Source organism: Paramisgurnus dabryanus, chromosome 15 (assembly GCF_030506205.2).
Source record: "Paramisgurnus dabryanus chromosome 15, PD_genome_1.1, whole genome shotgun sequence".
Classification (NCBI taxonomy): Eukaryota; Metazoa; Chordata; class Actinopteri; order Cypriniformes; family Cobitidae; genus Paramisgurnus; species Paramisgurnus dabryanus.
In genome coordinates, this window is record NC_133351.1 from 13,895,892 (window position 1) to 13,920,327 (window position 24,436).

Below are 24,436 nucleotides of genomic sequence, written 5' to 3' on the forward strand. Positions count from 1 at the left end.
AAAAAAACAAGATTAACCATTTTGTTATAGAAAACAGCACACAAAATATGTGCCAAAATTGAAAATTAAATGACAAAATTTAACTTTTATTTTTATAGTGACGCAGTATTGTCCTTGTCAAAGTGAAATATAAAATGCAACTTATGATTTGACTTTCATTTTCACTACAATCCTTATGACAAGACTGCCAATATAAATTAAAAGTCAAATGTAAAGAAGAAACTGCAAAATACATTTAAAAATGCACTGAAAAAACGAAATTTTTGGGGTAGTAAAATATATTAGATTAACCCTTATAATTTCTACATAGTAATATAAAAATGTATTGAGAACTAGATTTTTCTAAGTAAAATGATGATAAATACACTTAATTAATGTACAAAATGAACTATGCGGAAATAGTAAGTCGTATTATATATTTTTGTGTATTATTTAACTGTTTATAGTCACTGTTAGTCCATTTTACTTAAAAAACTTTAGTGCGTTCAATTAAAAAATCTGAGTTCATTTAACTTAAGCATATAAAATCCATTAAACTTAAACATTCAAGTAAAATGAACTTACATCGAAAAACGTCTCGGTTACGGATGTAACCCTCGTTCCCTGAAGGAGGGAACGGAGACGTCACGTCCCAATTCGTCGGTCACGACGTGACGTCGTAGTGACCGACTGAAAGGGAACTGCTTTTATGATGTGGACTACTAGATGATGTGAAGGTTGAAAGTTTTGTGATCTGATAAATCATAAACCAAACCGATTGAGAAAGGCTGTAAAAGTAAACATGTCATCATGATCACATGTATGTTGATAAATATCAGAAATGTGATATTTGGTACCTTTCCTCAGAACCACTTGACTTTACTGTGCACATACAGGACACAGATCATATCAATTACTGTAAACGTTATAATTTTTTAATATTATTATTTAATATAATATTTTTAATGAAGCAGACAGAGTAGACAGGTACTGCATGGACTGTTTCAAAAGACTGGGTGATGCTGTGTGATACATCACAATTGGTATTTGTTTTACATTGTATTTATATTGTTGCAAATATCTCTTTATTACATTTAAAATATCTCTGTTGTTGTTTTGTTTTTTGAGAAATCTTAACCCTAAACTATAAACTATAACCCTGTGAAAGCATGATATCTGATTTAAAATGTGTAACTAGCTGTCTAACGATCAGTTTCATGCCATCAGGTTACATTTTTGTTTAAACAAGATCCAGAATTGAAGAAATACATTTTATCTGTCCCAATATGTTTGATAATGTTTTAAGGTTAAAACAACCAGTACATTTCTCATAGCCATTCTAACCACCAAATAATGTTACATGATACATACTAATATTTTGACATGTCAAATGTAGTCACCACAATGCACACAATTTGCTTTTTAAATGCTTTATTGATTTCAATATGGATATGGACATTCAGAGATTGAAAAGATGAGAAAAAATATAAATGTATATGTAGTACAATCAAAGTACTTTTGAAGCAGATTGACTTCTCATGATCTCAGAGCAGAGGTTGAGCACAAATGTAACCCATTGAGTCTGTACATGGCTGATCGTTCCAGCAACGCTGACCTGTAATATGAAATGTAAATAAATTATGATCATCACAGTTACAGTCTGAATGGTATATGGTGAATGAATCAATCACGAAATACTACAAAATATTTAACATTCTGTGACACCCAAACTAGCCTAGATCATTACTGATATAAAATGATACATTTGTAAATATATATAATAATATGGATTCATTCTTACCATTCCAGCTTATCTCCAGGCAGTTCTCAGGAACACCTTGATAATTGTTAGGTTCTTTAGGGCACCAGTTTGTAAAGTCAAATTGAGATCCATCAGTCCACAGCCACTGTCCATCCTGATGATGAGTAGGGAAAGAGTTAACTAATATATTCACATTTTAGTCATAACATTACATAAATAACTTATTAAGTTATTGTAGATAAAGAAAGTTTCATATTAAAAGCTTAGATTAAGTATATATGGGTCTGTTTTTTTATTTTTAAAGCAGAATGACTTACCACTTCACCATCTTGACCACCAATCCAAGCACGCCTGCCAGTAGGCACAAGACTCAGGAGAAAGTCGTTTTGGACTGCACTGCGCACAGATGCGAGATTTCCACCATTGCTTTGACAGTTTTTCTAAAGAGAGAGATTGTTTTATTGTCAATTAGTAATTTAAGGAAATGTATAGTATTCATGAATAATTTATAAATAACAGTACTTCTGCTTTAATCCAGGTTTCTTGAGTAGAGATGAATTTGTAGCATTCTACACCAAAAGGTGTCCAGTCATATGGGCAGTCTTCAGCTGTATATAAAATAATAGAAGTTAGAAGCAGTAAAGAACATTTTCTTTTTTAATGTTGCACATTTTCTGTTTTCCCATTAAGTGAGAGAAAAGTTTGTCTTGTGGTTGCAATAGTAAATAAAAGTCTTGCTTACCTGCTGCATTCTTCACGAAAAAGACCAAGAAAAGAAGCATAAGAGCTCTCATCACTGCCATGATGAATCTGAAAATAAATAAGCAGGAAAAATAATATATCCACACTTACATGCACACTGATTGTAAATTATTAAACAATGTTAAAGAAAAAACTTTAGTTGGTTAATGTTTAAGAAGACTCACCGTTTTTCAGACCGTTGTTTTGAATTACAGTAAAGATTGTGTGATCCTCTCTGCATGTGGGGTTCAACTTTTATACTACTTCATGAGGTGTAAACATCATGGTTGGCTGAAGTCAGTAAACATACATTCATAAGCGTAACTGTTCTACCAATAATTTGGATAACTTGGAATTTTGGAAATATGATGATTCAAATCATCCCAGTTAAGGCCTGATGCCCATCCTTTATGACCAAATGATGACTCCAGCAGTAGCTTGGCCATAGCCTGTGTCACCCAGAAGCAAAAGATGGACTTCTTTTTAATCTTTCCATAATCTGCTTGACATTTGCCTCATATACACTATAAGAATGAAAGGTGCAATACCTTTTTAAAAAAAACATTTGTTTGTTCCTAAAATGGACATATTGGTACCTCATAGGTACTTATCTTTACCTAAGTGGTACATATTAGGACCTTGTTAAAAGGTACCATCCCTGACAGCTTTTTTGTATTCAACAAAAAGGCCCGTATCGTTGTGAACGTTGTTTTTCAGTCACTTATGTCTGCCACAAAATCAGACCTGACAGTTTTAAATCATTATAAGCTTGCATTTTAACAAAACGTTACTAAATATTAAATAAAAGTAATATTTATTAAATAAGTTATATTTAATATGTGATGTAGTACCCATTTACACTACAAGTAGGCTAAGCTGCATGTCTGTTTATTATGTGTGCTTCATACTGACATCAAAATATCAAACTTTAATAAATTATAACATCACAAAAGCTTTGTTAAGATCCCTATACTCTATACTGTTTGTACAAGGAAACTATAATACTTCTTAAGAAAGGTGCCAACCACAAACCAAATAACTGATCTAAGATTTTATGACATATGTTAATTTAAAATCCTTCAAGCACACAGTACAGTATTTACTGATTCTAAGCTTTCAAACAGTATCTCATATGTGGTACTGGGTCCACGACAGACCATTAAAAATTAAAGGAATATTTTATATCAAGTCATATTCATTAATTCTGGACCCCGTACAGGGTCCACAGAGCTAAATTGGTTAAAAATTATAACATTACTATTAACTTTTAGAATATGTGTATTGTGTACAAGGTGGCAACCATATTTAACCTTTGCCAAAAGTGTTTTTTAAAACGGCAATTTTAGGATTTTATGACAATATCATTAAAAAAAGGACTAAAAACAAAAATAAAATATGTATCTATTGTTATCAGTCGACGTCATTCTAAGTAAGTGGATTTTGGTATTGGCACAGAAATTATGTGTCAGCGGATCTTTATTTAAAACTATTAAAATTCATCCCACTGTGTAGTATTTATAATGTTTATGTATTTTTTATCATGTACAACATACAGTAAGTAACAAGATAAACTACTTATTAAGTTTATGTGAATAATAATAATATTTAATGTCCTTATATAAAAGGACTAGTCCTGGATTAATCTAAACCCTGTCTGTAAAACTGCTCCTATGTCCAGAAATAAATAGGTTTTATCACATGTCTCAATTATGTTTGATATTGTTTTAATGTAAATACAACCTGTACCTTTCTCAAGGCCATCTATCTCTAAACTAACATTTTTTACACAATAATTACAAACAGAATATTTTCTTACATATGACTTTTACATGAATTTTAACATGAACTCCACAGTACCAACACAGTCTCACACCCTATTCGTCACATACTGCCGTTTGGTCATGACCCCCTCACGTTCATAGCCGACGTTGAGGGTACCCCCTATTCGTCGCTTGAAAACGTAGAGGGTCGTCCTGTAGATTTGAATGCAAACCCCTCATCTTTGAATTTTGACGAAATGGGTTTATCGGTTTGCCTGCGCAATATGGTTTTAGGCGATTGATTTTATGCTGCAAATGTGCATTTTGCGCAAGCGTGCGGCGCATATACGGTTACAATCATTATTGGTGAGGTGACCAAACATTTTCGTGGGACGGAAACCCTTGTCTGAATCGGTGTATCACGACTTTTCTCTCTCTTTTTTATATATTTGGTCTACAATAAAATGACATGTTTACAGGGCTGTATTTGCTGCATGCCTTAATTAACGTAGGATATTTTATTATTTTCGATCACGTACGGTCTACTGTTGGTCATTCCCCCTCACGTCTATAAGCTGACGTTGAGGGTACCCCCCAATTCGTCGCTTGACAACGTAGAAGGGTCGTCCGAATCCAAATCCCTCATCTTTGGATTTTGACGAATGCCTGCGCTGCAAAGTATGTTTTAGGCGATTGATTTTATGGTTCAAATGTGTATTTTGCAGTAGCGTGCGGCTGTTACATTCATTGGTGCGGTCACTATATTTCGTGGGGCAGAAACCCTTGTCTGAAGCGCATCACGACTTTTTTCTCTCTTTTTATATATTTTTGGTCTACATTAAAATTACATGTTTACAGGACTGTATATTTGCTGTATGTTTAATTAAGGTAGGATATTTTATTATTTTCAGTACAGGCTACTGTTGGTCATTCCCCCTCACGTCTATAAGCCGACGTTGAGGGTACACCCTATTCGTCGCTTGACAGCGTCGAGGGGTCGTCCGATATTTGAAAGCAAATCCCTCATCTTTGGATTTTGATCATCTAGCGGTTTGCTTGCGCTTGAAAAGTATGGTTTTAGCCGATTGATTTTATGCTTCAAATGTGTATTTTGCAGTAGCGTGCGGCGCATACTGTTCCAATCATTATTGGTGCGGTGACCATACATTTTTTGTGGGGCAGCCAGAAACCCTTGTCTGAATCGGTATCATGACTTTTTTCTCTCTTTATCAATATATATATATTAGAACTGGGCATAGATTACATTTTTTGCATAACATATGAGTTTGTGCTGTGTGTAATTATTATGTATATATAAATGCACACACATTGAAACATTTACATGTTTATATATATTTATTTATATTTTTATATATTCTTAATTATATATTAATTAAAAACTATATTTAAATAAAACATTTATTAAATGTATATGTATGTGTGTGTTTAAATATACATAATATTTACACACATCACAAACTCATATATTATAACTTTTATTTTGTATGAGATTAATCTAGATTAATATATATACACTAAAATGTACATGTTTACAGAACTGTATATTTGCTGTATATTTTAAACATGCCTTAATTAAGGTAGGATATTTTAATTCCATCACATATACGGCCGTTTGGTCATTTCCCCCTCACGTCTATAAGCCGACGTTGAGGGTGCCCCAATTCGTCGCTTGACAACGTAGAGGGGTCGTCCTATATATAATAATAAATATTATATATATTATTTATATATATAATATTTTATATTATATATATTATATATTTAATAATATATAAATATATATTATTTATACGTCCTATATATTTAATAAATATAATATATTATATTATATAATATATAATAAATATAATATCTGACTGCAAATCTCTGGGGCCGGATTCACAAAACATTCTTAAGAAGAAAAATCTTCTTAACTGACATTTTTATCTTAAATTCAAGCTTAAGAAAAAAATTAAGAATATTTTGTATTCTCAAAAAAGCTTCTTAAGAAAGTTCTTATTTTTTTCCTTAAGTATGTTCTTAAGAAAAAATTTAGGAAGAATTCCAATTCTCGAAAAATAAACTGTCTTAAATAACATCTTAAAGTTAGGACAACCTTACAGTAGTCCTAAATCTCAAAATGTAAGATGTTTTATAAGTTAATGTGATTGTTTTAAATGTGACATGTTGTAGGCTATTTTGTAGTCTGAAATGGCAATTTAATCAATTTACTTCACAAAGATTAGTTTAAAGAGGAATTTCACACTCATATAATGAAGTTTAATGGCTTACTCAGTAATATGTCATGAAAAACAAATAAGTATTAGTGATAATATTAGCAAACATTTAACTTCCTCAGTAATAGTCTACATTCATTGTGAAATTACTTAACAGCTAAAAGCCGCTCTAAGCGGGAGGCGAACCGGTAATCGCTTTGTCATGTGAGTCGAGGGGATCTGAAACCGCGGGCACGCTGCACCCTCCGCGTCCGTCTCTTGACGCGCGAGCGCGGGAGACGAAGCCGTGAGCACGGAGAGTGAAGCACGCACGCCCAGTGCGCTCGACCCGAACGACGGACCGATTGCGACGTTAGGAAATGATATTTACTCACCGCACCGCCTTAATACTAGCTGGCCTCTGTTACAACAGCGAATAACATTCTCTATAGTCTTAATGTATCACTCGTTTGTATCGCGTTAATGATCGAAAGGTAACGTTAGTCAAAAGATTAATAAGTTTATTACATCATTAGCAGGGTATCATAATTCATTCCAAAGCTTGTCATTTTATTCTTAAGACACAAATTTAAGATATTCTTAAGAAAAAATTTGAGAACTTCTTAAGAAATGTTTGAGAATTGCACTTAGGAACATTCTTACGAACTTCTTATAATTTATCTTAAGAACTTTCTTATTTTTTGTCTTAAGAATGTTTTCGTGAATCCGGCCCCTGGTTCGTAACATAAACAAAGTTTTTCTTCCAATATGACTAGAATATATATATATATATATATATATATATATACGCTATATATATATTGCTTTATGTTGAATAGTGAGCCTACAACTTTGCTTTTTCGTGACAAAATAGCCTACTTTTTAGAACTTTTTATAGAAAGTTGTGATCAATTAAATAGCCTACTGCAGAAATGTGTATTGCTTTATATGGACATATCCTTTGGCAAAGAGATCGATGCATTCTGGGAAGTGATGCTTAAATGTAATTGCTACATATAATACCCGTGCTTCATTCACTAAGACATTTATGCTGACCACTTTAAAATTTTGAGCAAGAATAAAAAATATTAAGACTGTGCTTTTTAATTGTGATTGATATTTTGGCGCAATTTTGTGCAACACGTCACTGTGTGCGACCATAGCAGAAACCATTGCCCTGCGCGATTCCACCACGGTAAGTCGCAAGTTACAACAGTCTAATAAGCAAGATAAATTAATAAGCATTTAATGTTACACGTCCAAAATTAATAAAAGTACGAGTTTATTTAAAAGACAATTTTATTGTAAACATAAACTCCTAATGTTAATTTTGGTCGTGTAAATGCTTAGATATAGATATAACAGAAGTCTGGCAAGGCAAAGTTTATACAAGTAACGTTACCCTGATCATGTTATTCCTGCTTGTTTTACCAATTGATTTAAGGCAGAACCAGGGTGTGTTCCAAATATCATGAACCCTTGCTCAGAAAATTACTTATTTTTAAAATCATTCATTTATGATATTGTGATTGCATGAATGAACAAGAGCAGCATTTACTTAACGTCTTAGCTTAGTAACGTTAGTTATTCATAATGTAATATGTAGTTTGGTAATCTTTTCTTTTTTGATTTGTTCTTCTCTTTCTCTGCAGGTTCCTTAATCCCTGTCCTTAAAAAATAGCACCTGATCTTCTTTACATAGAAAAAAAGGCACTTTTAAGAGCCACATTTGTCTTATTTGTATTGTTTATTGTCTTATTTGTATTGTTTATTGTCTTGTTATTTCTTGTTATTCTCTCTCGCTCTCTCTCTCTCTCTCTCTCTCTCTCCATCCATCTCTCTCTCCATCCATCTCTCTCTCCATCCATCTCTTTCTCCATCCATCCATCCATCCCTCTCTCTCTCTCTCTCTCTCTCTCTCTCTCTCTCTCTCTCTCTCTCTCTCTCTCTCCATCTGAGTGGTGGTTGCCATGTCAGATCCTGAGATGGACCATCTCCTGAAGGAGATGAGTGACCTTGTCGATCAGGCTGAACATCAAGCTCACCTCCAGCAGCTTATTAGCATGGACCAGGAAGCAGAACCATCCACCAGTAATCCATCCACCAGCCGGACATCAAACAGCAAGCAAGATGTTAGATGGATTAAGAGGGACAGTGATGGAAACATTATTTACGGCAGGCCCAAATCATCCCGCATCCCACAACCAGGTAAGATTTTTTTTTACATTATTGTTAATTAAAATGTAGACTCCAGATGTAGTTTTGCATCTTGAAATGGAATACAACATGATCACAAGTCATGGGTTTGAATTAAAACATATCTGAGGTTATTATTACGTACCTATGCGTAGCATTAGGTAAAGTTTGTTTCATTGAGTGTTAAAGCAACCACTTTTTTGGTAAAGCAGGTTCCAGTCACAGCCAGAGTCGAAAGACTGGTGTCTCTCATAGCAGGGCTCCGGAAACGAGTGAGGAAATGACCAGTGACCTTCCTCCCATTACTGCATCAGGTGTGTTATTTACTTTGATTTCACTGTTTCAAAACAGTATGTTAATTTATTATAAAATGCCCATTGTTCAAGGCTATTTTCCTTTGTTATAATAAACTACTGTTTTTAAATATTTTGCATTGTTTTAACAGAGTCCTTCCTTCAAGAGCTTCAAAGCTCACTGTTTGAGGACATACATGAGGATGAAACGGCTCTTCAAGCCTCAACAGACTGGTTGACCCGAAAGAGCCTCATATCAGGATGGTGGGAGAAAGAGAGACCCCGACTGGTCAACATCATTGTGGCTGGACAACATGCGGCAACTCGGATCTGCCAACATTGTGGAAATGGCCCAGCCGTTATCCGTTGTTGTGATTGTCGACCACACCCATTCCTCTGTGGCCAGTGTGATGTCAGGGTCCACCGAGAACAAGTGTTCCACAACAGGGATTCGATGACACACGCATTTTTTTACCCATTGCCTACCACAACCTGTGTTGTGGAGAGGGTTCTAACCCAGTGTGGTAAGTGGCAGTCACATTTTTACACTTGACTGAAAAACTGATAGGTCAATGAAGCCGTCAAGGACATCTTGTTTAAAATAATTGGCAGTAAATAAATGTTATTCTTTAATTCTTATCCGTGTGTTTTTTCAAGAGCGTCTTGTACCTTTGGAGATGCCAGAGACAATATGCGGTTGTCTACGAGAATTGTCCAGTGTCATTGCAGGACAGTCCATAGTTGTGGTTACAATGAATGGTAAGAAGAACTTTATGGGTTTGGGTGGGGGTCATTTCTGTAGAAGTGTCAGCAGAATTTCACCCGCAGCTGTTTGCTGATAACACCTTGTACGGAATATACACTCCCTCTCACTTTTCGTCACAATAATGCACATATCAAATCATGAATATGTTACATTTATACATGTTACATTGTGCAATAAATGTTGCTGGAAATCCAGAGGTGTCAATAGGTTGTGTGTTGATTCGATTGGCTGGGCTCACCTATGTGGAGAAAAGCAATTATCCTTTGTTTAAATTGGGATAGTTAATTTGCCTCAGAAAAAAGTAACTTCCAATAGAGTGAATTACTAAATGTTTGTAGAAGTGTCCTCCTGATCCATCCTTAGTCAAAGGTTCCCATATCAGTTGTCAGAATGACACAGTTTGGTCTGTCAGAATTAACTTTGTGTATATATTTTCTTCTTTTCCCAGGGCGATATGATCTCAGATTGCCTCAGATTAGATGCAAAGCATGTGAAGCCACTTGGAGTCCTGGAGTGGATGACCTGATCCGCAATGACTACTGGCCTGCCACTTCTCACTTTTCTACTGTGTACAGAACAGATGTCCTTTTTTCTTTTGAACAGCTGAAGATGGCGGCACCAGGGATGTCCAGCCAAGCATTTCTTAGAATGCTGGATCAACGCACTCTTCGCTTTGGCCGTGTAAGTATTTGTGGTATTAACTGTGTAACTCCATAAATAATACTATGAGGACATTTGCACTGTTTAGGAAAAAAGTTAAATTTAGATCATTTATAAACAACCATAAACGCATGTTCTCTCATTAGGCATTTCTGGAAAAAAAAAAACAGGTAATTCTGAAGATCTAAAAAAACCCAGTGTATAGTGTATGAGTGTAATCTACACTTTGTTTATATCCTTTGATATGTATTCTAAGGAGTGGTTATGAAGTTAGTACAATCATCCCAAAATGTATCCATTTAGAACATTTTACTTCAGTGTAGTATATTGTTTAATTTGTTCAATTTTACTGTTTTCTTTTGTTCTCTTTTACTGAACTCTTCTTTGAAACAGAGTGGAAACATCACAGCAGACAGCTTCCGGAAAAGCTTCTTGGAGTGGGAAGCTGTCCTATTCGAAGTGGACAAATTATGCCAGGAGGACCACTTTGAGTGCCCAGCGTGCAGCCCAGACATGCTTGCAGTATCCGTCGATGGAAACCGTAAGCACTACAGATTCAAGAGTGCAGCAAGGTACTGTGCGTGCATTGACAGTTCATTACTTTGAAAGTAACTGCTGTGAATTGAAAATCACATGAATAATTAAAGATAATTTGCATCTCTTTTATTTAGATCAGAGGAAAAAGCCATCTTTGATGGTGTGTTCATCGCGAATGATGACGACGTCGCAAGATTCGTGGACTATGTCCATACCTCAACCAGTCATGTAAACTTGTTCAACTTCACTATATTTACCAATAAAACACCACGTCCTACAGAGGACTTTGTTTGAACAAGTTTGGACTGTTAACCATTTTCCATGTTTTAGGTCTCTGGAAGAGGTGTCTGTGGAGGGCAATGGTCAGCCGCCCGTGAAACGTCTCAGAAGTCCTCAGGAAAAACAGACGAGGAGGGCCTGGAACTTGCTGTGTGTCGTCATGGAGTTCTCCTTCGTGCCCTCAATATGTTCAGGGGGGAGATTTTTGCCTACCCTCTGTACCTCCAAAAGCAAATGGCCTGTAAGCCAGTTACATTTTTTGCAATGGATGTGGCATGCAAGTACTGGCCTTACCTCCAGAGAGTGACAGAGAAATGCCCTGAGCTTCAGGATCTCCTCACCATGAAGCCGTTTCTTTCTGTTTTTCATGCAAAAGCTCATGATTTCAAATGTGAGGTAAGAAAAAATTATTGTCCATGAATCTTGATACTTTCCCTGAAATCCTGCATAAGATAGTTGCCATTTTGGTTTTGTTTTTTAAAGGTAAAATGGAGTGGAGCATATCAGGAGGGGGCTGGTTCGACTCTTGGGGAAGAGGTGGAGCAGTGCAACGCCTTCCTCTCAAGGATTGCTGTTACGACAAAGCACATGTCAAAAGCAGGTAAGGTAACCAGTAAATTTAGATCCTGATGACATGGGTGAGCAACTTTCATATTTGCTGACTCTTTTTATTAAAAACCATCATCCTATTTCATTTAACGTGAGGATAATAAGGAAGGGCTGTGCAGTGCGATATAAAAAAGTCACATCATAGTACCATTCGCCTACTGTCCTGCCATAGTGCTCTATGCCATTTAAATACTGTCTTGCACCACTGTTTCATGATATTTCTTCACTATCTTGTGCTATTTATCTAACCCTTTCATGGGACAGTTATCAAATATAACACAACTTATTAGTTAGATTAGTACCATAGTACTGTACTGTAAGTTATTATCTCTGAAAAGGTTGTGATTTAAGTCTGCACAGTTTCTTCTCCTACTGCTACAGAAAGAAGGGTGATAATCTCATATTTTGTATTTTTGCAGGACGCATAGACATGCTGACGATCATGGCCATGCGCTGGAACCAACAAAAATTTGACAACTTGGCTTCTACCCTTGCCCGCCGATACCGGAAGGTAAAAACACCAGTTTTTCCTTATGAAAAATGCATAGCGATATTGTAAAATAAAGTGGCATATATCACAAATACATAGAGAACACTTGCCCAGATATTCTTTAATATATATGAAATATACAAACGGTTGCATGTATAGTGTAAATTGTATTTTTTAGTGTCTTGATATGAAATATTAAATGTTCATATCACATATTGATAGTATATGTATATACGAATATACTGTATATTAAAGTATTGTTGTATGTGGTTTTCTAATAGTGAAGGTACTTCACAATCCTTATCAACAATAGTCAAAGTGGTAGGCATTTCCCTCATTGTCATTTATGTTTGAAGGCCACAATAGCCCTGCAATGCCAGATGCATAACCTGGAGGCCATGAAAACAGAAATGGACATCTCGGACAATCAACTGGAGAAGTGGATCATTGATATCAATGAGTGGGCAGAAGGTAGGATATTTTATACTGTTTGATATGGTGCTTGATGTATCACTTCTGACTTATCTTGGCTGCAGTTTCAAAGAGGCTCATTGTAATTATAGTCAAAGAGCACATACTGTGATGGCTGATGATGAAAGATTATCCCTTTAGGACAATAAAGAACCTAACTAACCTAACTATACTAAACCATACCTACAAGTGTAGTCTCTCAGTTACCGAGAAATATGAAAAGATTGTTGAGGCTTTATTTTGCTCATACACCAGAAATAATATTTTTTCCTGGAAATCAAGAAGCATATTTCTTATTTCTTCATTTCTTCTACTCAGCAACAACATCCCCAAATGATGCTGATGTTGCCGCTGTTGCCAGCCGAATTGAGGAGCTGGTGGCAAGTGTTAAGAGGAGGTCCCAGCGTCTTTATAAGGATAATGACGGATGTAAAGGACGTGCCCGAATCCGCCGAAAGATCAGGGAGGAAAAAAAAATCTTAAATTCTGTAGTAGAAATGTATAACACATTGGTTCCTAATGCAGAAAAACTGACTATGGACACCATTCTATCGGACGAGATTGTTTGGCCATGGCAGCTTACACACTGTGGTATGTACACAATTCCGTTGACTATGTGAAATAGTCACATAGTAGGACAAAATCTGTCATGCCTCGATTGTAAACCTAGAAAAACTTTTAAATACTAATCTTAAACTGACTTATGTTTCATCTATGTATTACAGACTCTGTAGATCTAAGGACAAAAAGGAAGGCGTTTGACATTGTGATGGCGGTAAGGAGACTTGAGGAGGAGAAGGGGATTCTTATCGCAGAGATGAAGAAGCATTGGAAGTCTCTTTGCACCCATGCAGACACCCTGAAGCAGATGTCATCCCAGCTTTCTAATGTGACATCAGGTATATATCTGTTATACTTGGCATGCAATACAATATTTCTCAATGTTTCTAATTAATAAAGGCTCAATGTGTTTTTACATGTAAGGTGAGACTTGGGGCCTGCTTGAAGATGGTATCCAAGGTCTACAGAGCTTGATGATGAAGAAAAGGCAAGCAAGCAACAGCCTGGCAAAGCATGCAAAGAAATGCTATGTTCAAGTTCTGACTGAAACTGAAATGAACTTTGATAGTGACTCTGAGGAATATCATACCAGTAGTGACTCTGAGCAAGATTAATCATGAGTCCTTTTTATGCTGTTGTGTGCTGGGGAGGCAGCATTAAGAAGAACCATCACATCACTTTGTTTATTGTCTCCACCATTCATTTGACTGTCTTATATGCTACATTAGCCCCTCTAAACATTTTGGACTGTGGTTTCAACATTGACCCCTGTTGGTTTGTATAATCTTTTTATATATATATATATATATATATATATATATATATATATAAAAAGATTATATAATCTTTATATAATCATATATATATATATTATGGCTGGGCATAGATTCATCTAGATTAATCTCATACAAAATAAAAATAATTTTTTGCATAATATATGAGTTTGTGATGTGTGTAAATATTATGTATATTTAAACACACACACACACACATATATATATATATATATATATATATATATATATATATATATATATATATATATATAAATCTTATATATAAAAATCACAATATATATTGTGTTTAAACACAAATTATACAATAAAATTCTGTCTATATACTAAAGGTGGAAATTTCTGATGTTCTATTTATTTTATCTTCTTTGCATGTTTTTTGTTAAGCAACCCTATTATGCCATTATGCTATTTTTTCCATCGTCATATATTAAACATGCACAGCTTTGCACTGATTAAATCCCTGCACTGTTTATTTTTGCACAACCACCACTGCAAATCACTCAGTAGCTGCCCAGTATCATGTATCACAGGGTCAGTCCCTACCAGGCCTTTGTAAAAACTAGACATGCTGTTTACTTTTTACATTTGTGATTTTTGTTATGTGTCTGAGCTATGCGTGTTATTTTTGTTTTTGTATCAGCTAATAAATGCCTAAAATGTGGTGTGTCGTCTTAAGTACAGTGTCTGTATGGGGGAAAGAAGACATTTCATCATGACAGTTCCTCCATCTCCTAGATACTAAAAATTAAAACTATAATGCTTCATATCAAGATTTATTTATTATTATGATTTATTATTTTATTTATCGTTCTAATTATTACATTACAGTATGGTGTAAGACAGAACACTACAATGTGGGTTGAGCGTGTCACATGCGAATCCCATATCCTGCAATGCAGGTCAGGTGGTCTTTAACACCAGTAAAGCTTCAATTTACATATTTAATCACCAGCAACATCACTTTGCTCAGTTTTGACCTTTATTAGTGTAGTTGAAGCCCATTTACAGTAGAAAGCAGAAAAACAAAGGAACAAATCCACCCACCCTGCCCAGAAGAACTAAAAGTAACACTAGCTTTGTAACTGTGTTCTATTGTGTGTCTCTAGTGGAAGTTGTTGTTTAAAAAAATAGTGGTATTTCTCATAAGTAGAAGTTGGTAGTGTAGAATTTTGGATATAAGGGAGAGTGGGGCACAACCTAAAGCTTTTTGACTTTGGCTCTATCATTCAAAAAATGTTTAAGTTAGATGAATCATTTTTTACACAATCAACACACACACATCTCTGCTATGAATAAACACTTAAAGTTTGTCTATGGGACCTACCGCTATCATACAATTACACTGAAAGTGAGTGGAGTGCAAACGTTACTCATAGGTGGGGTTCATTGTAACAAACAGAGGATTTGTTGTGTTTAGACACAAATAATAAAATAAAATTCTGTCTAATATATCTGCCTATAATAAATAGATATTCACACATTCATCCATCCCTGATCCTTTATCTAACCATCCTTGTATTATGCATCAATGCATAGAAATAGATTTGCACAATTAAGACATAAAAAAATCATAGTTGTGAGTTACAGATATCATTTTGATTAGTTTTCATTTCATTATCATTGTATACCTGAGGCTTAGAGACCATATCTGCATGACAGCTAAGGTCCAGAGCTTTCTATAACAGGTGGTCCTATGTGTGTAGGACCTTCTGTTGCTAAATGACAAGCCATCAAAAATGTAGGCCTACTGGGTTCAAGGTTCAGAGCAGAGGTCAATAATTCAAATCATGAGTAATGTATCCTCTTCAGACTGACATATGTTACTGTCGAGGTTGAGACCTTTCCAATGATGTGCTTGCTATAGTCCTACGGCAACATTTTAATTTTTACATATTATGAAGATCACTTTGCAGGTGATAGCCCCCTTTATTGTCCCCAGAGGGAAATTTGCCTTCAAATGCTTCACACATAAGACTTAACATTTTATTTTATCATATATCCGATATATGATTACAATAAAAAACAACATAAACAAAATGATATGTAACCAGGCTGAAACACATCAAAGCCACAGTTTTGCTCATCTTTCAACCTGCAAACAACCCTATATGCATTTTATCATGAAACTACTGCACAACCGCTGCAGCCTCAAGCAACATTATTTACATTTTTAATTGAGGTAGGTTTAAGTTAGGCCTATAGTTTAAAGTTAGGGTTAGAATAAGTAGGGCCTGAGTGTATTTCATGAATAATGCTACATTTTCCTGACAATTAAGATCAAAGGCCTTTGATCATGAAGACATTAGGCCTTAGATTTCCTACCACTGTCATAGGCCTTAATAAACCGCCCACAGTTAAGTCATTCTAGGGTGACCAGATTGATGTCCTCAGTGTCCTGCCATGTTCCTTATTGTGAGGGAAACATACCTCTCTTGCTGGTTTTATGACAAGAAAACATTAGATTTTTATTTTGATGACCAAGCTGGAATTGTTCTTAGCTTTAATGATTTACAAGGCTTATGTCTCTGGTCTTTCTGATCTCCGATCAACTTATGTCATGCACATATTGCATGTTGATTGTTGACACAGAGGCTGAGGAAATTATTTGTAAAATTTGACAATCTGTCTTTGTATGATATGAAAAAATGGCATGAGTGGCACTTCAGACACTGTGTGATTTCAATTCACTTCCATTTTTTGTCATAGTTCTTTCCTGACCCGAAAAATAATTGCTGACCCATGTACCATTAATGAAAATGGATAAATGTGCCTCTTCTCTTCATTGGGAATGTTTGAAATGTCTTAAGAACTCTCATAATTATTCTAAATAGACAACCATGATAACAAAAACAGTGTTGTGTGCTAGCGATCAGAGGTAAAATAGAGGATGCAGTCTTTCAGTAATACATCCTGGTGCGGGAGGCATCTGTCACCGGGGATGGCAGCCCATTTAATTTGCTCCAAAATTACCAACAATACTGACAACAATTTTCATGATCAGTTAGTATAAAGCCAATTTGGTAATTGTTCTGGTTGCCTTGGCCTTTGGCTTGCTAATCTGCCTTAAGGTGGACGAGGATGTAATTTTCTTATACAACAAAGTGTCTTTCTATATTCATGTTATCACTGTAAAGCTGCTTTGATACAATCTGAATTGTAAAAAGAGCTATATAAATAAAGGTGATTGGCTTGACAGTCACTACTTGCAACTTTCCGCTATCTCACTATTCCCATCAAATACACACAAAAGTCATGACACCTTAAGTATTCAGTGAAGTCAATGATTGGCAGACAAATCATAAAATGTAAAAATTGTGAATTTAATTATCGACAAACATATACAAAACAAATAGCACAACAGTATTGGTCATCAGGCGAATTTGCTGGCCGGCTCCCAGGTGTCCTCCCAGACTCTGCCACTGTAAATAGTTAACAATATATAAGTAAACAAGTCATCCTACACACAGTACAGCCTACAGCTTACAACTAATCTTATGGGTCAAATTTGAAGATATGTCATCCGAAGCTGAAAAATTAATTTTTTGTTTACCCTTTTTCTGTTGAATAATTTCTTCTAGTTTATTTTATATGGAGTTTGTCAAGCAGCAGTCATTTTGTTCCAAGTGAAAACTTCTGTAGTCATCCCTACAGTCAACTCTTTGAAGTTCTGCACCAGGTTAACTGTGTCGCTATGCAAATACTTACCACAACGGGATGGGCACAGAAATGATGTGGTTAAAGGCCTCTATGTCAGCCTCTGTGTCAAATCTACATGTAACTATTAATTGGACTTAAGATCTAATCAGAGCTGAAGTGGACTAGAAAGTGATCTTGTGATCTGCATCATCTTTAAGTGAACTCATAATGTGAACAGAAAGAGACAAGTTGTTTTTTGTTCAGTCCACCTCACAAGCCATTTTAATTGGACTACATTTGGGAGGTTTCACTTTGTAAAAATAACTGCTGTTTGGCAAACGCTGTATAAAATAACCCAAATAAACAAAATAAAATTAGCATAATGTATAGGGCTAACAGGTTAGAATGTATTTGCTACAAATGTCATGGCCCAACTTGAGCCAGATGACTACTTGAAGGCTGGTGTGCACATGTTCTCATAAGGTCTCAGTTATGTTCACTTTAAAAGTGATCCGAGTATGCTCAGATAGTTCCTTGTGCCCAAAACAATTATCAGTCCTTCTTTCACTTCAAAGTTCACTTTGAAGGCTGAAAGGGACCAGGGGCCTGATTTATAAAGCGTGGGTATGCACAGATTTGATCGTGAAGTGTGCGTACGCAAAATCCACGGCAAAGTCCATATTTATAAAAACTGTTTTTGACGTGAAAAAGTGCTTAGCGCCACATCAGGGTCTGAGCAGACATACACACTTTTGCTTATCTGATTGCTGCAGGTTTTTGAAAATGAAAGCCATTCTTGCTGCTCGTAAAGGATTTAAAGGAATAGTCTACCCTTTTGCCATATTAAACTATGTTAATACCTCAACCTAGATGAATTAATACATACCTATCTTTTTTCAATGCGTGCACTGTACAGCGCGTTGTGAATGTGTTAGCATTTAGCCTAGCCCCATTCAGCACCATACTTACTGGTATAACTCTTCATGTAACAGTCTTTAAATAGGGAAAACACAGAAGTGTTTGGTGGCTTCCCTGTTTGGTACCATAGGAATGAATGGGTCTAGGCTAAATGCTAACACATTCACGACGCACTGTACAGTGCACGCATTGAAAAAAGATAGATATGTATTAATTCGTCTAAGTTGAGGTAATAACATAGTTTAATATGGCAAAAGGGTAGACTATTCCTTTAAACATTGACAAGCACTCTTTCATATGTCTATGACATTATTAATTAGGCATTGTTTAAAGGCAAAGATCTGAAACTGCTCGGCTGCGCACAAGTTCAAGTTCATTTGTGATTTATAGATTTGAATCACACGTACGAATTTTAGATAAATGATCAGAAAATCAAATGTAGTATGGTTTTATGCAGCATTTCATAAATGAGGCCCCGGTTTTAAAAACACTATAGGGTGGTTTCTCGAACAGGGATTATCTTATGCCAGACTAGACCTTAGGAAATATAACTAGTTTTAACATACATGCCTTACAAAAACATTACTTTTTGTGAATTCTGAGGCAAAAGAAAAGGCACTGATGTATTTTAAGATATGTCAGTGCAGTACATTTAGTTTAGTCTAGGACTAGTCTAATCCCTCTCTGGGAAACCACCCCTAAAACTCTGTGTAGCCATGGATTAAATTACATCAGCCATCACTTACCAGGAAGAACAAGGTAGCCAGCGTACTTTGACCTCTGCTGCCTTCCCCTGCAGAACACACACACACACACACACACACACACACACACACACACACACACACACACACACACACACACACACACACAGTACTTATGTATTTTTTGTAAGATCAATAAAAATAATAATCTGTTGTCGCATTCCATTTGCATTATAGTTTTGTTTAGTATTTACAGTATGTCCCTTATGAAAAATATGTTAATTAAAATTTTCTATGAGTATACTTAATTAAAAAAAAACAATAAGAAAATATACTATTTGTCTAAATTTTTAAATTCTCAAAAATATACTTTATGTATTTCTTAAAAATACAATTTATTACACTTAAGTGTACTTGACTTAAACTGACAGAAAAGTCAAATTATATTTGTCCTTTACTTGTACTCTATCTTTTGATCGAGATAAGCTTAAAAGTATAATTAAGTATTTAAAGTATACTTGGCTTTTAGTTTTGTTAACGGTTTTGATCGAGTAGCCTATTAAATACATTTCTTACATTGTTTTTTTTTTTACATTGTTTTCATTAGTTAAGTATACTTCATAAAATGAACTTGAAGTATACTTCTTTTTCGTAAGGGGTAGCACTTGTGAGAGGCTCGATAGTTGAAAAAGTTTGATAACTACTGCTCAGTGTTACTGTTTTGTCACATTTGGGTTGACTGATGGGATAATTAGACAGCCAAATGAAAAATATGGTTCTACATCTTACCTCATTCATCCGTCTTTCCAATATTTTATCATACGGATAAATTGTCTGTCGACTGCATTTGCAACCTTAAATGACAAAGACAAAAAACAAGTTTAGTTCACTTCAAATTGATCGCAGTTTGCTTGAGGTGTTCATATATGAGTCAGTGTTCTTAGTTTACTTTGAGGGCTAAAAGAGACCAAGTGTCAATACACCCTGAGTTTTGTCCAATCGCTGTATGCTAATATACACATGGGGTGCAAAAATGTCTACTTGCTTTTTGTTTTCTTCTTTTTGGCCAGGGTAGAGGGTGGGGCTTGTGTGGCTCCTGTACCTGTGGCTTGGGGAGCAAGGGGAAAAGATTAAGAATTATATATTCAGTATCTTGGGGAAGTGGCTTAATTAATAGAAGGGGGTAAAATTCACATTGGTTAACCTATTTTATATTAATACAAAGATTACAAAACCATGTGACCAATTTATGGATGGGGTGCAAGGAAAGATTACTTACTTTGTCTTTTCTTTAGTTGAGGTTGGATAGATAGTGGGGCTCGTCTGTCTTGGCCTAGGGTGGGTGGTAGGCCTGGGGTGGATAGTGGGGCTTAAGGTGGAAGGAAAAAGGTTGGGAATTGTATATTCAGTATCTTGGAGGAGTGGCTTAATTAATTAAAAAAGGTAAAATTCACCATGTGTAACTTGTTTTATATTGTGCACTGATTGCAAAAGACATAGGACAAATTTACAGATGTGGTGCAATGCAAGATTACTTACTTTGTCTTTTCTTTAGTTGAGGTTGGATGGATGGTGGGGCTCGTCTGTTTTGGCCTAGGGTGGATGGTAGCCCCGGGGTGGATAGTGGGGCTTAAGGTGGAAGGAAAAAGGTTGGGAATTGTATATTCAGTATCTTGGAGGAGCGGCTTAATTAATTAAAAAAGGTAAAATTCACCATGTGTAACTTGTTTTATATTGTGCACTGATTGCAAAAGACATAGGACAAATTTACAGATGTGGTGCAATGCAAGTTTACTTACTTTGTCTTTTCCTGGGTGGTAGAGGCTCCACATACTGCTGAGCCTGAGAGTCGACCGTAAATAATTCGATTGTAATTATTTGTTGGTCTGCTGGGGTAGGCTGGTCTTGTGGGAATAGCTGGTCTAGGGGCAGGGGCTGGTCTTTCTGGGGCTGGACTAGGTGGAGGGGAGGGTCTTGCTTGGGCTGGTCTATGTGGAGGGGCTGGTATTGCTGGGGATGGTCAATGTGGAGGGGCTGATCTTGCTGGAGCTGATCTAGGAGTATGAGCTGGTCTTGCTGGGACTGGTCTTGCTGGGACTGGTCTTGCTGGGGCTGGTCTTGCTGGAGGGGCTGGTCTTGCTGGAGGGGCTGGTCTTGCTGGGGCTGGTCTTGCTGGAGGGGCTGGTCTTGCTGGAGGGGCTGGTCTTGCTGGGACTGGTCTTGATGGGGCTGGTCTTGCTGGGGCTGGTCTTGCTGGAGGGGCTGGTCTTGCTGGAGGGGCTGGTCTTGCTGGGGCTGAGGCACATCTGTTGTGAAGTTAGCAAAAATATAAATTCAGTACCCATTGTCAAAGAAATCAACAACAAACACTAATGAACTACAAATAAAACTTATCTTACAATTCATTTTGATCAGGAAGTCATATGCCTTCTTCATGCTTGTTAAAAAGCGTGTGTTGTTTTGCGTTGGTGGCAGATGCGTGATTACATCTGCCATCAACTTGCCTGTGCCCTTGTGCCTCTGGCTGATAAATAATATGGGCATATAGCCCAAGGCAAAAAGTTTTTGGACCTGAAATGAAACAAACTTAATTAACACATTTCCAATAAATAATGTTGCTACATTAGTAGATATATGGCAGTCCATCTACTATTTAAAGACCTAATCTGGCAAAAAATATTTGTTAAAGCTTTCAACAAGTGTTAAGTATGTGATGATTAAATATTGTAATATTAATACACAGAAATATTCATTTATGAGTATTTCTTAAATTGCAACTGTCAGTCCTCGATTTTGTTTGAAAATAATTAATCAGATGTTGTATCAGTATTGAAGATGGCGTCTACTCCACACTAACTCTATCACTTTGAATTAGAAACAGAGGGCAGTTTACATGGTTTACAGACGGTTTCAGCAGTAACAACATAAACAAACTGCTATTGTTGAACATACATAACTTCCGGTAAACTACGCAAACGAATCAAGTACAAACATAGCTAAAGTGTAACAAGAGTTTAGTTAAGACACTTGTCAGACCATTAAACAAACTTTAGACCGGAAGTAAAGTTCCGACCAAACGTGTGCGTCCAATAAAACCGTCTATAAACTAGGTACTACTTGATTCATAGTTTATCCCTATCCCCTGCCATCAGTTACACAAGTATTTTAAGTTAAGTGTATTCTAGAAATGTGCCTACTTATGTACATACACCAATGTATTTTCAAGATTTTTCACAACAGAAGTACACCTGTACTGCATAAAATAAAAGCATCTTTACATATTGTGTATGGGGAGTTTTTTAGCAAACTGTTTATCAGAGCAACTTGCATGTGATGTACATTTATCACTTAAGCCTCATGTGTGCCTCAAATTAAATAGGGATGAATGGTGTGTTTCTTAAAGTGATTGTTTGTCTAAAACTTTATATTGACAAGATGTGCCAACTTCCAACATCAAGGCATGCATGTGAAGCCTGATACACAGCACAGAGCATGGCTGCTAAGTCTTATGTCCATTAACAAGCATAGTACCAAAAACTGTGTGTACTTTAAGCTTAATAATGATTAAAACTTACAGTAATGAATACAACATGAGCATTTTTACTTACAGCTATTTGGGCAGAGGCCACCACCCTACATGCATTTTTGTTTTTGATGACCTTCTGGCCCCAGTCATCATTAATTTTTGCAGTTTTTAATAACCGCTTGCTTGGTAGTTTTGCAAAACAAGCACTGCAGGTTTTGCGGTTGGCCTGCTGAAGAACCTGGCAGATAGGACAAGGCCTGAATTTTGGCTTTGTCATTCTGAAATGTACACATATACAAAAATATAAATATTAAATATTAAACAGGGATCAGAACACACATAAGTACAAGAAAGACAGAGCTAGTCAATCTATTAGCATGTGTCATACAGCAGTAAGCTACTTTTCTAACATTATAAAAGGTAATACTAGATCTGGATGTTTGCAAGCTGGCAAATTATTTAAGTTGCAGAAACACTGTGAAACATAAAGTCACTAAGCGAGCTATTTGCTTTCCTGTAGACATAAACATCTTTGAATACTGGCATTCCTCACAAAATTTAACTTTGATTTACTTAGACTTCATGCCAACAGCAATCTTATCTTATAAGTTGGCCTATATTGTGCAGACTCCTGCAAATTTAATTTGGTGCAATAACCAGGTATTATATGCCAGTCTCTACATTAAATTTGAATATTGTGTGATTAAGCAACACCAGCAAATTAATCTATATGTTGTAATCCCAACCTTTACACTTTCAGTTGATTACAGAAAGTAAAGAAGAAGAAGCAACCCAGGTTATACGTACCTCTTAAAAGCAACCACTCAGATAGTAAGGGAGAAAGAGAGAGGGGGATGGAGAGAGAGAGCGAGAGAAAGAGAGAGAGGGAGTGAGTGAGAGATGGATGGATGGATGGAGAGAGAGAGAGAGAGAGAGAGCGAGAGAGAATAACAAGAAATAACAAGACAATAAACAATACAAATAAGACAATAAACAATACAAATAAGACAAATGTGGCTCTTAAAAGTGCCTTTTTTTCTATGTAAAGAAGATCAGGTGCTATTTTTTAAGGACAGGGATTAAGGAACCTGCAGAGAAAGAGAAGAACAAATCAAAAAAGAAAAGATTACCAAACTACATATTACATTATGAATAACTAACGTTACTAAGCTAAGACGTTAAGTAAATGCTGCTCTTGTTCATTCATGCAATCACAATATCATAAATGAATGATTTTAAAAAATAAGTAATTTTCTGAGCAAGGGTTCATGATATTTGGAACACACCCTGGTTCTGCCACTAGAACTACCAAGGCAGTCATTTTGACCGTTTTAAAGATTTGCAATGTAATAACTTTGTTGAAATAAAACCCATATAACTACAGTTCCATGACTTTTCTTAAATTAATGTAAATTTTATTTTAACATTGTTATTTTATTAAAATTACAAAACACAAACGAGTTCTGAGTATTTCTACCTCTAATGGCCATAGCGGTCAATTTGACCGCACATATTACAGGCGTTTTATCTCCTCA

At 35.8% G+C, this 24,436-nt stretch overlaps 3 protein-coding genes across 4 annotated transcripts; 1 reads left to right on the forward strand and 2 right to left on the reverse strand.

The window, feature by feature from the left end:
• Positions 1-1,393: 1,393 nt before the first annotated feature.
• On the reverse strand, positions 1,394-2,619 carry LOC135733063 (ladderlectin-like). Its single transcript, XM_065251378.1, has 5 exons — positions 2,484-2,619; positions 2,264-2,349; positions 2,059-2,181; positions 1,781-1,895; positions 1,394-1,594 (listed from the first exon to the last, which is right to left on the reverse strand). Exons 1-5 carry the CDS (start codon positions 2,542-2,544, stop codon positions 1,524-1,526), a joined length of 456 nt encoding a protein of 151 aa, XP_065107450.1. The 5' UTR covers positions 2,545-2,619; the 3' UTR covers positions 1,394-1,523.
• Positions 2,620-8,414: 5,795 nt separating this feature from the next.
• Positions 8,415-14,085, forward strand: LOC135753896 (uncharacterized). 2 transcript variants are annotated; one of them, XM_073811970.1, is made up of 14 exons: positions 8,415-8,666; positions 8,864-8,968; positions 9,100-9,471; positions 9,605-9,706; positions 10,162-10,394; positions 10,767-10,945; positions 11,045-11,138; positions 11,241-11,585; positions 11,673-11,790; positions 12,218-12,309; positions 12,645-12,759; positions 13,078-13,350; positions 13,485-13,658; positions 13,744-14,085. In XM_073811970.1, the coding sequence occupies exons 1-14, from the start codon at positions 8,429-8,431 to the stop codon at positions 13,932-13,934; spliced, it is 2,631 nt and encodes an 876-aa protein (XP_073668071.1). In that variant the 5' UTR covers positions 8,415-8,428; the 3' UTR covers positions 13,935-14,085. The 2 variants fall into 2 exon arrangements, with proteins under 2 accessions (XP_073668071.1, XP_073668072.1); XM_073811971.1 differs by having other exon boundaries at positions 8,867-8,968.
• A 3,331-nt stretch (positions 14,086-17,416) lies between these two features.
• Positions 17,417-24,112, reverse strand: LOC135733061 (uncharacterized). Its single transcript, XM_065251375.2, has 10 exons — positions 23,709-24,112; positions 22,984-23,179; positions 21,775-21,946; positions 21,175-21,681; positions 20,915-21,004; positions 20,655-20,744; positions 20,421-20,483; positions 20,165-20,229; positions 19,418-19,464; positions 17,417-17,536 (listed from the first exon to the last, which is right to left on the reverse strand). The coding sequence occupies exons 2-10, from the start codon at positions 23,176-23,178 to the stop codon at positions 17,488-17,490; spliced, it is 1,278 nt and encodes a 425-aa protein (XP_065107447.1). The 5' UTR covers position 23,179; positions 23,709-24,112; the 3' UTR covers positions 17,417-17,487.
• Between the last annotated feature and the right edge of the window lie 324 nt (positions 24,113-24,436).

What these genes read in the sequence shown, in the direction of transcription:
- LOC135733061 (XM_065251375.2), bottom strand. Translation starts at nt 23,178, where the DNA reads ATGACAAAGCCAAAATTCAGGCCTTGTCCTATCTGCCAGGTTCTTCAG. An exon ending in TGGCCTCTGCCCAAATAGCT is followed by an intron (nt 21,947 to 22,983) that starts GTAAGTAAAAAT and finishes GTTTCATTTCAG; the next exon opens with GTCCAAAAACTTTTTGCCTT. An exon ending in CAAAAAGAAGAAAACAAAAA is followed by an intron (nt 20,230 to 20,420) that starts GCAAGTAGACAT and finishes TTGTCATTTAAG; the next exon opens with GTTGCAAATGCAGTCGACAG.
- LOC135753896 (XM_073811970.1), top strand. Translation starts at nt 8,429, where the DNA reads ATGTCAGATCCTGAGATGGACCATCTCCTGAAGGAGATGAGTGACCTT. An exon ending in AGATTCAAGAGTGCAGCAAG is followed by an intron (nt 10,946 to 11,044) that starts GTACTGTGCGTG and finishes TCTTTTATTTAG; the next exon opens with ATCAGAGGAAAAAGCCATCT. An exon ending in TATCAATGAGTGGGCAGAAG is followed by an intron (nt 12,760 to 13,077) that starts GTAGGATATTTT and finishes TCTTCTACTCAG; the next exon opens with CAACAACATCCCCAAATGAT.
- LOC135733063 (XM_065251378.1), bottom strand. Translation starts at nt 2,544, where the DNA reads ATGGCAGTGATGAGAGCTCTTATGCTTCTTTTCTTGGTCTTTTTCGTG. An exon ending in AAACCTGGATTAAAGCAGAA is followed by an intron (nt 2,182 to 2,263) that starts GTACTGTTATTT and finishes CTCTCTCTTTAG; the next exon opens with AAAAACTGTCAAAGCAATGG. An exon ending in GTGGTCAAGATGGTGAAGTG is followed by an intron (nt 1,896 to 2,058) that starts GTAAGTCATTCT and finishes ACTCATCATCAG; the next exon opens with GATGGACAGTGGCTGTGGAC.